The sequence below is a fragment of the Ahaetulla prasina genome, chromosome 3 (genome assembly GCF_028640845.1).
Source record: "Ahaetulla prasina isolate Xishuangbanna chromosome 3, ASM2864084v1, whole genome shotgun sequence".
NCBI classification, from domain to species: domain Eukaryota; kingdom Metazoa; phylum Chordata; class Lepidosauria; order Squamata; family Colubridae; genus Ahaetulla; species Ahaetulla prasina.
Window position 1 is genome coordinate 171,880,822 of NC_080541.1, and position 11,641 is coordinate 171,892,462.

The 11,641-nt window shown below is 34.9% G+C and overlaps 1 protein-coding gene across 1 annotated transcript in view; it reads left to right on the plus strand.

Annotated features, from left to right (window-relative positions):
* AGBL4 (AGBL carboxypeptidase 4) overlaps positions 1-4,218 on the plus strand; it is a 950,336-nt gene extending 946,118 nt beyond the window's left edge. The window contains exon 13 of the mRNA XM_058175448.1: positions 2,550-4,218. Within this exon, the coding sequence (XP_058031431.1) occupies positions 2,550-2,667 (118 nt within the window). The 3' untranslated portion in view covers positions 2,668-4,218. The remainder of the gene's footprint in view (positions 1-2,549) is intronic.
* The last annotated feature ends 7,423 nt before the right edge of the window (positions 4,219-11,641 follow it).

Sequence of the window (11,641 nt, forward strand, 5' to 3'; positions counted from 1 at the left end):
TTTCCATAATTTCTACATTGTATAGTATGTTTCTCACTGATTTGCGGACTAACCAGAGACTTGAAGTTATTGAGCAGTTTAGAAGTATAGTAGATGAATAAGCAGGAACTGATTAAATAGTTAGAATGGGTTTCTGTTTCACATAAAAACGTTCTATTGGTGAAATGACTTCTAAACAATGCCACCTGAGACACGAGATATGTGCTGGTATTTCACAAGCCAGGTTGCTAGCTTCTGCAGAGCATATCTGAAACCAAACTTGGCAACAGATGTTACATCTTTATATCCTGCCTGTGTTCAACAGAGCAGAATTACCCATAATCAGTCATCGCTAAATGCCACGTAAGTGATAACTTTCCTCCCTTTTTAAATTATTTGGATGTTTATAAATTTCTGTTGCCTCTCTAATAATTCTGGGAAAACAGCTGTCACCTCATGCCAGGATGGTGATATTCTCGAAGTTTTATGACTTGTTGTCCCTTGTCAATAGACTTCAGCCAAAACTGATTGTCCTATGTTTTTAAGCCTAATGTTCCCTTAAAATTATTTCTGCATGTTATGGAGCATTGAATTTCTCTAATGTAACCATCCCCATACGTACAATTTTATTTTATACATTCCCTTAGCTTTTAGCTTCAGGAGTTTATACTTATTAGAAGGTAGCAGTTATTAAGTCTTGTGCGACATCCTATATTTTGCCCTATACATTTTTCCTGAATTTTTTTCCATATGGTCACACTTAAAGAAATGCACATTGCTCATAACTTTAGAAATAATGTTTTTTATCTTGTGTTTATGCCTAAGCATAGTGAGACAGTTGCCAGGTATTTTTTTTATTCTAACTCAGAATGAATTTGATAAGGAAAATATATATATACTACAGTAGTACAAACTGTTATATTTCTGGGGATATTCTCTGTGTATATGTGTTTATGTCTGTACGTTGTTATGTTATTTATTATATATTCATTACTTAGAAAGGCATTATAAGGTGCTGATTTGGGTGGGTTGACAAATAAGCAATAGCAATAGCACTCAGACTTATATACCACTTCACAGTGCTTTAAAGCCCTCTTTAAATGGTTTACAGAGTCAGCATATTGCCCCCAACAACCTGGGTTCTCATTTTATCGTCGGAAGGATGGAAGGCTAACTCAACCTTGAGCCTGGTGAGATTCGTTCTGCCAAACTTCTGGCAGCTGGTCAGCAGCTGCAGAAATAGCCTGCAGTACTGCCCTCTAACTACTGTGTCACTGATAATTTAAATGTGGTCGTTTGTGCCTCAGATGAGAAATCTGGATTGATTTGTTCATTAATTCGTCAGTTTGTTTTCTTTACTGTCCATGGTATTGAGTCTTCTCCAATACCAGAGTTGAAAGGATCAATATTGTTTTTATTCCGTTTCTTTAAAGTCCAACTTTTGTTTCCATAGAGTGTCATCAAGACTACCATGGTTTGCATGATTCTGATTTCTGTAGGTATAGACATATCACAGCATTTGAACATCTTTTCCAAGGATATGGTGGCTGCTTCATCAAGTGCTAGTCTGCAACTCATTTCTTGTCCACTTGTTCCTTTACTGGCTGATCCTGAAAGACAGAATCCACTTCAATATCTTTATTGTCAGTTCTAAGGCTGGTTGTTCTACCTGTTATCATTATTTTGGTCTTCTCATATTTAATTTTATTCCCATTTTCCCTGTGGTATAACTGTAAACTGTTCAGATCATGAAGTCAGTCCATAAGAGCTCCTTTTCTCTGTTTCTGAAAATAGTAAACTATTGGTTTGACAAATCATTCAACAAAAAAGTGTTCAATCAGAATGCCCATTATATCCAATATCTCCATATTTAAATTACATAATTTCTGTTTAATTGCATCATATTCATGGATCTATGGACTACTTCAAATATATGGATCTTGGGGAAATGTTCAGAATTTGTTATCTATTGTTTCTAAAGGCCATCTAATTGGGGTCTGTTATACTGAATACTTAATGTATTAGTAAAAGCTTTACATCTAGCTGTGAGCATATAAGATTCTTTCTGCCCAAATAGAAACCCAATCAGTGGCAGATTGGCATTGTCCTGCATAATTTTCAGATGTTTGGCATATGTTCATTGATTATTAAATTAAAAGACTATTTTGTGTGTTTTGAAACAAATATATTTTTGGTTGGCAGCTTAACTCTACCCACATTTTTTTTTTTGAATTTATATCCTGCCCTTCTCCGAAGACTCAAGGCAGCTTACATTGTGTAAGGCAATAGTCTCATCCATTTGTATATTATATACAAAGTCAACTTGTATTGCCCCCCCCAACAATCTGGGTCCTCATTTTACCTACCTTATAAAGGATGGAAGGCTGAGTTAACCTTGGGCCTGGTGGGAGCCTGCAGTAATTGTAATTGCAGGCAGCTGTGTGTTAATAACAGGCTGCATTAGCCTGTTGAGCACTTCCCAGCCCTATATTACCATAGGATGTACAATGTCATGTAGCCTTGATATCATTCAGATTATTCATCTACTTGTGTATTTTTCCTATTGGCAGGAAAGAAAAAGCAATCCCTTATAGATGTTCCTACCATCGAATCCAAGGAAACAATCAAGCTGCCAACAAACCAGAGAAGAGAACCCATACAACACTGAAGCACACTCACTCATCATAAATCACTAAAGAGAAATGCCTTTCAAAAGAAATGGAAGAAACAAGTTATATCAGCACTTTTAACATTTAAAATGGATGATTATAATCAATCCTCCTTCCAGCCAATTATTTTTATGAAAGGGAGGCAAAATGTTTTTCTTAGGAATGTTACTGTTGACATATTATTCACTGATTTATCACAAGTCTTATTTCTCAAAAACAAGCTATTAAATACAGAATGTTCATTCTTATTCAGCCATGTGGAATGCTTAACATAAAAACGCAAATAGAAAATTTTGTCCTACCATATTTTGAAGCACGAAGTCCTATAATGGACTGAATCCCAAAAAAACTAGGGGGAGTTTTCCTTGATGCTGCATGATTTCTACATTTATTACTTTTTAAGCCAAAGTATCATTTGCAAGGATTGTAGGTTAAAATATGTAATGTACATGGATGGAGTATTGTGCAATTTAATGTTTAGATATTGTAATACTCCTTGAAATGGTTTTCTCTTATTTTTAATACTTTTCATTTAATTGAAATTGCATGTCTGTGGCAAGACTTTATTCATACTTGTAACTATATTAAGACATTCTAATCTAAAACAATTATCTCCATCCTCAAGGCATATTGTGACTGCAACTTCAAGAATTTGGCTATGTTGGCTAGGAAATTCTGATAGGTTAGTACAAATGCATCTGAAGGGCATCAGATTGGAGAAGATTGTTGTAAAGGGAACTGAATTTGTTGACCACAGTAAAACCAGCTATACATATGCAATAGCATAGTAAATGATCCATGCATTGCTATCCCTTTATTGCTTGTATAAATAAATCGTAGTATTAAAGCAGAAAATATAAGAACATTGTAAAAGAATAATCAGAATAAGTGAAATTTGAGCCATTTAAGTAAAAGAAAAATACAGTCCAGTATGTTTGACCTTTACATTTATTTGCTAAATAAAACTTCAGTTTATTTCAGCTCTATGCCTGAGATTGTCAGAAGGCACTCAGTTAGTTATTTCATGGGGCAAAGGAGCCAGGGAGTCAAAATCTTATCGCCTTCACTTCCTTCTCATCTGAGCAGCTATTTGATTGATGGTCACATTTTTTATTAGGATTATGCACACAGATCTGGCAATCAGAACAAAGGGAACTGATGTGCAGTATTCAGTTGTATGTCCTTATCTATTTGCAAATAAGTACATAATCCAGTATCCAGGCTATAGTTGAATATGAGCATATGTGTAAGAAGAGTGGTAGACTGCAAAAGGAAGAAAACAAGAAATATGAAGACTTTGTTGAAAACCAATATAAATTCCATACAATTAGAATTTCAAAGCTGAGAGTTAAATTGTATACAATTTCAAGGAAGGAAAAGTCCTAAAATGTATAAAGTAAGCATTATATTTTTCTGGTTCTATAAGCTGATTAATCACTAACAGATGTTTTGATAATAAAAATGATTTAAGTAGATGGAGAAGAAATAAGTTATCCTGATGGTTAATTACTCCAAGTTGAGCTTAGTGGCTAGTGTTGGGTTCTGAAAGGCTTCAGATGCATATTTTTCATTAATTTACAGTAGCAATTCAAATTTTATATTGAAACCGAATGTTTACAAAAGTTGTAGATTTGAATAGATTTGTGTTATGTTATAAAGTAAACAGAGTAAGCTCTGGGAATTTGCTTTTGGAGCATTAAATAAATAATTGAATGAAAGATTGCTTGTATTTACTTCCTAATTTTGTTTACTGTCTATATTTCTTTATTTGTTCAGAGTTCTTAAAAGACACAATAATTTACTAGCATTTTCACAGATTTTCTTTTCCTTGTCTTCAACTACATTTTGAATGGAAATGCTGACAAATCTCCTTCCATTGCCCTTCTTCCCAATACATATATAATTGCTTAAAGCAATTTTAGTTTAGCATGCTTAAACCAGATTACATTAGTTCCTCCTTTTCAAGCTGTTGGTTGCCATCACCTCCCTCCTTGAGGATGACATATTATCTAAATCCAGATACTTATTTAAAATATGCTAGGCATAATTTACTTAATAGAAGCAGAATGTTTGGTAGAAATGTTTGGAGAAACTCACAGTCACTCATGTCCTAGTCACTTCCTGTCTTGACTATTGCAATGTGCTCTACATGGGGCTGGCCTTGAAGAGCATCTGGAAGTTCCAGTTGGTGCAAAATGCAGCGGCCTGCATGGTTTTGTGCAGACCTCGGTGTGTACATGTATCACCTTTCCTGCGGGAACTGCATTGGTTGCCGATTTGCTTCCATGTGCAATTCAAGGTGCCGGTTGAAAGCCCTTCATGGCTTGGGACCGGGTTATCTGAGGGACCATCTATTGCCGGATTATCCGACCCACCAGAGTGGGGAGGCAAGGAATGTTGTGGATTCCATCCCCTAGTGGGACCCAGAAGAATGGCCTTCTCTGTGATGGCTCTGTCTGTCTGGAACATCATTCCCACAGATATTAGAATGGCTCCCACTCTAACACTCTTCCAGAACGCACTGAAAACCTGGTTCTGCCAGCGAGCCTGGGGAACGCAGAGTTGGATGGAGTTCATTAAATGGCTTGTATGGTATGTTGAATGGCAGTACTGATTCCCCCACCAAAAATAAATCATATTGGATTTGATGATTTTCAGTAAGATTTAATTTCAGACAGATCTCAATAGTTCTAATAACAAGAATTAGCTTTTAATGTCGCTAAAGCATCTCACATGAAACAGAGTGTGTGATCTCTCCCATATTAGTAGAGTAATTTAGAAAACATACTGCAAGAAAGATCTTGAAGTCCTAGTGGACAATCACTTAAATATGAGCCAGCTGTGCACTGCAGCTGCCAAAAAAGCCAACTCAGTCCTAGACAGATAGAATCAGGATCATGTGAAGTATTAATACTGGTTTATAATGCCTTGATACTGCTTTATAATGCCTTGATAAGACCATAATTCGAATATTGCATTCACTTTTGGTCACCACCATCTCAAAAAGATGTTGTGACTCTACAAAGAGGGCAGAGAAGAGCAACAAGGATGAATACAGGACTGGAGGCTAAAACATACAAAGAAGAGTTGCAGGAATTGGGTATGTCTAGTTTAATGAAAAGAAGGACTAGGGGTGACATGATAGCAGTATTCCAATATCTAAGGATCTGCCACAAAGAAGAGGGAGTCAATCTATTTTCCAAAGCACCTGAAGGCAGGACAAGAAACAATGGATGGAAACTAATCAAGGAGAAAATCAATCTAAAACTAAGAAGAAATTTCCTAACAGAACAATTAATCAGTGGAATGACTTGTGTCCAGAAATTGTGATGTTCAACATTGGAAGTTTTAAAGAAGTGAGTGGACAACCATATGTGTGAAATGACATAGAGTTTCTTACGCTGAACTCATCCCTTCCTGACTCCATTATCTCAAACAAAGAGTATCAAGTCTATCGATCAGATCGTGAAAACCGAAGAGGTGGTGGAGTGGCTATCTTTTACAAAAAGTCACTGAATCTAAAAAATATCCAAGTAGTACATAAACTTTCTCTTCCTGAAACTATTGTATGGGACCTATCCCTTGACACTACTCTTCGATTCTTACTATGCTACAGAGCCCCTGACTATGACATTACCCATGCAAATATGCTAACCTCAATGCTAACATGGGCTACCTCTTGCCCATATCCTCTCATCTTCCTGGGTGACCTAAATCTACCTCTCATTAACTGGATAACTAATGAATGTTCAACTGACCCAATCCATGCTACACTATACAACGCTGTTACAAACCTAGGTCTTGAACAATTTGTAACTAACAATACAAGACTCAACAACTGCCTTAATCTCATCTTCTGCAACAATTCAAACTCAATTTACGGACTACAAATTAAAGAACCTTTTTCCAACAGTGACCACTGCATGATTGATTTTCGTCTCAATATACATCCATACTTAAATTGTCATAACAACAGTATTCCCAACTACAACTTCAAAAAAGCCAATTACGACCTTATAAACAACGATTTTTCATTTCTGGACTGGCAAAATCTATTTGCAACCTGCATAACCGCTGAAGACCACTATAGAGTCTTCCTACTTGAAATCAATAGAGTCATTAAACTATATGTACCACAAATGACTACCATGATCAGGAAAAACAAACTACCCATATCAATAAAAAAGCTTCAATCAAAAAAAAAATCCCTCTGGAAAAGAAACAAAAAAGGCTATGTTGCAAATTTTAAAAACTACTACAGAAATATATGCAACCAAATAAAAACTGAATGCACAAATTACCACACCAAGCAAGAAGAGAACCTTCTGTGCACAAATTCCAATCGTGCCTTTTATAATTTTGTTAACAATAAACTTAAAGACTCAAGATCCATCCCACCACTAAAAGATTCTAACAACAAAGAATGCAATGATGAAACAGTTAAAGCAAACCTCTTCAACATTTTCTTTGGCTCAGTTTTTGTTAACTCCGATAACACATATCCGACATTCCACAAACGTACCAGCAATGATTATGATGACTTAACTCATATAGATTTCACAGAAGATAATGTTGGAAAAGCTCTTCATAACCTAAAACCATCACTATCTATTGGACCCGATGGACTATGTGCATACTTCTTAAAAAAACTTTCCATTAATATAGCAGAACCCCTAAGTATTATCTTTGATAAAGCTTTCACTACCAGTTCCCTTCCCAAACTTTGGTCACTAGCTGCAGTCATCCCTATTTTCAAAAAAGGAGAACCCAGCTTAGTCGAAAATTACAGACCGATGTCTCTTTGCTGCGTCACCTGCAAAATCATGGAATCAATCATCAACCAATCCATTACCTCACACTTAGAATCTAACAACCTACTCTCCAATAAACAATTTGGTTTCAGGAAAAAATTATCATGTAACTTACAACTTCTCCACTGTAAAAACATATGGACTACAAATCTTGATCAAGGCAAATCAATAGATGCAATCTACATAGACTTCTGCAAAGCTTTTGACTCAGTAGTACACGATAAACTTCTCCTAAAACTAATATCCTATGGCATCTCAGGACCCCTTCACAAATGGATATCTGCTTTTCTGTCTAACAGACAACAAGTGGTCAAAATTGGCAATGCTTTATCAAATCCTGTTCCTGTCAAGAGTGGCGTTCCTCAGGGCAGCGTCCTTGGACCAACACTCTTTATACTATACATTAATGATCTTTGTGACCATATCTCAAGTAATTGTGTTCTCTTTGCTGACGATGTCAAACTATTTAACATCACAGACAATACTTCTATCATTCAAAATGACCTTGATCATCTAACCGCTTGGTCTAAAAATTGGCAGCTCCAAATTTCAACCAGCAAATGCTCAGACTTACATATAGGAAAAAAGAACCCAAACACTAAGTACATACTAGATGGACATTACCTTACAAACGACCTCCATCCCGTTAAAGACCTTGGAGTTTTCATGTCAAATGATCTAAGTGCCAAAGCACTGCAACTACATAGCAAAAAAAGCTCTAAGAGTTGTAAACCTAATCTTGCGTAGCTTCTTTTCCAAAAACACCACACTACTAACCAGAGCATATAAAACATTTGCTAGACCAATTCTAGAATACAGCTCGCCTGTTTGGAACCCTCACCACATCTCTGACATCAATACAATTGAACGTGTCCAGAAATATTTTACAAGAAGAGTTCTCCATTCCTCTGAAAACAATAAAATACCTTATCCCACCAGACTTGAAATCCTAGGCTTAGAAAACTTGGAACTCCATCGCCTTCGACAAGACCTAAGTTTAACTCACAGAATCATCTATTGTAATGTCCTTCCTGTCAAAGACTACTTCAGCTTTAATTGCAATAATACTAGAGCAACCAATAGATTTAAACTTAATGTCAACCGCTTTAATCTAGATTGCAGAAAATATGACTTCTGTAACAGAATCATCAGTGCTTGGAATACTTTACCTGACTCTGTGGTCTCTTCCCATAATCCTAAAAGCTTTAACCAAAAACTTTCTACTATTGACCTCACCCCATTCCTAAGAGGACCATAAGGGGCGTGCATAAGCGCACAAACATGCCTACCGTTCCTGTCCTATTGTTTTTCTTTTCTTCTTCCTATATATATATATATGCTTATACCTCCTTATATTTACTCATATATGTGTTTATATACTATATAATCTTTTTGTATGATACCTACATATATTATTGTGACAAAAATAAATAAATAAATAAATAAATAAATAAATAAATAAATAAATAAATAAATAAATATCTCCAAGGTCCCTTCCTACTTTGTTATTCTTTTATTCTGTTACTTGGGGAAAAATAGTAAAACTGATTTGCATCCACTACAAAATAAATAACAGTATAGAGGGGTTTTTTTACATCATATTTGTGTAGTTATATATATGTTAAAAATCTTCACTATTTCCAGGAATGCTTCTCTATCCAGGATGAAACTTATAAACATACTTAGGGGGAAATTATGTATTTCAGTATTTTGTTAGGTATTAAGAAGATAAAAAATAAGCTGTGGGATAGTGAACAAGAGTTTCCCCAGCTTGTCTTATGGAAAACTAATATTTCAGCATAGAAACTTCAGAATACAAAAGTCTCCTTCATAGCTGTAAAATATACATAGTTGTAAAACATATGTTAAAGTGCCCCCAAAGTGCTTTTAATATTTCAAATATACCACATAACGCAAAATACTTAGAGACACCCTCCTCACAGTCTACTTATTGATGCAATCAACTCCCATTTACCCTGTCTGGAAACCTGTTTCTTATAGATGAAGCTGCGCATAAAAACTTCTTAAGTTCCACAAATAGAATGGAAATGAACAGAAAGAGGCCCTTTTCCTATATCTTTTGGTTTTCTCCTGGAACTTAGAGTATCTTACTGAATGATGAAGCAGTTCAGAACAAATTTGAGTAGTTAGAGTTTTGAACATACAGCATTATTAAAGATTTATTTTTTGAAAATAAAAGTATTGTGGAATAGACTTCAAGTTCTGATAGTGTCCTGTTTGGGTGATAAAATTAGATATCTATGTAAACCTTATCATTCATATATATATATACATAAATACATACACATACACATACACACACACAGAGAGAACTGAGTTTTTATCAAATTTATCAAATTCTCTTCCTTGATGCACAGGAATAACCAAGTTTCATATATGATCCTCTCTATTCTAAAATTCTAATTATACTACTAAAATTGAATAACAATCGACTCCATCCATTTTTCAAAACAAGAAGTTAATTTGTTTTGCATACATTCTTCTGTCCTGACCAGAAAATTTGACTGCAAACATCAACACATTATTAGTATTATTATTATTGATCTGGTTTTCACTTTCTTCTAAGCCATCAAAAACCACTTTATTCCTAAATTACAAACCTAAAAACAGAAAATAGGCTGTCTCCTTTATGAGGGGACAGCAATGCAATTTTAGGTTTTATCTATTTATGCCAATATTGCATGTGGAATTCCTGGGTGAAGATTCTACAGAGGGGAAAAAGAATATTTCTATAACAATTTTATGACATTTGCTGGTATGGATAAAATGAACAGAGTTTAAAATTACCAGGCTTGCTATCTCAAGGAGACAGGTGAATTATTCCAGCTATCACTGTTTCATGCTATAGCAAACAGAAAAGCATTGAAGTAATTGAATAGTTCATATGCAGGAAACCACAGTGAATGGATACCACTTTAAAAGCAACAATACAAGCACGCACATACACACATCTGAAAGTTCAAGGACAAAGGAATAAGAGGAAGAGTGTGAGGAAGAAGTTGTTTTCCTTATCAGAAATTAGTAAAAATATTGCTGTCTCAAGACTATTATATTATCTCTATTTCTCCTACAATTGTTTTCCTGGATCAGTCCAGATACTAGAAAATGTTGGTTCTCCCTTAAACCTTAGACAAGAATGAATAAACGAAGAAGAAACCTGTGCCTCTTTAATGAAAATAAATTGAGATCAAGCCATCATTTATATATTTATTAAACTACATTGGCTGCTTGGCTCTAATGAATTCTGACCTGTGTACAAAATTAGAAATAACCGATAAAAGCAGCTAAAAAAAAACGTTCATACGTTCAAACTAGCTGAAGCAGATGTCCAACTATGTTTAGGTAGAATAATGAGTGCATCCATTCCCATGGTAAAAGTATACTAGTAACTGCTGTTATTTTATTGTGCATCATTTAGGGATAAACCCTAATACACAAGAGTTTTGCCAGCATACTCATCCCATCTTATTGTGAACAGATGGTGGAGATTCTTGAACTGTTGTAAAAAAAAATGTAAATAGAAGGTAGACTATTCCATCTTTGATACTCTTCCTCTGAATAGGAAAACTTTTTTTTTTATTCAGATAACTTTTAACATCTGAGTTGACACTGCTGGTCTCCATTGTTCTGTACTTCACACTGGCTTGTTTTTATTTGTTACACTTTAATGTTTAAATCATAATTCTGAATTTTCATCCAAAATGGTTTGTAGCAGAAGATAGCATACCAGTTGAATGAAGAACTCTGATGTACTAATGTATGCAAAAGCAGTTTCAAGACAAAATAAATACATGACAAACTAAGCCTTTCCCAAGCCACAAATAAATATCTTTAAAAACTGCTGCCAGTTGAAGAGTCATGAAAGCTAGGCTGGAAGAAATGTCATAACAGAAACAGAATGATATGGGGCAATTTCCCATGATGCAGCAATGACTGAATAAGCAATATCTAGAATCAATATTTTTATTTTGATTGCTTAATCATGGTGAAAATATGAAAGAGAAGGAGAAAATGCCTTTATAGTATTTGTTCATTCTGGTTCAATTGGCTGAAAGTGATAATATAGTAAATTATAATATTTTTCAAAAGTTTGGTCATTTCTAGATAAATTGACTGAACATTCAGTTCAGGTGAATTTGTGCATATTTTTAGGATTGCTCC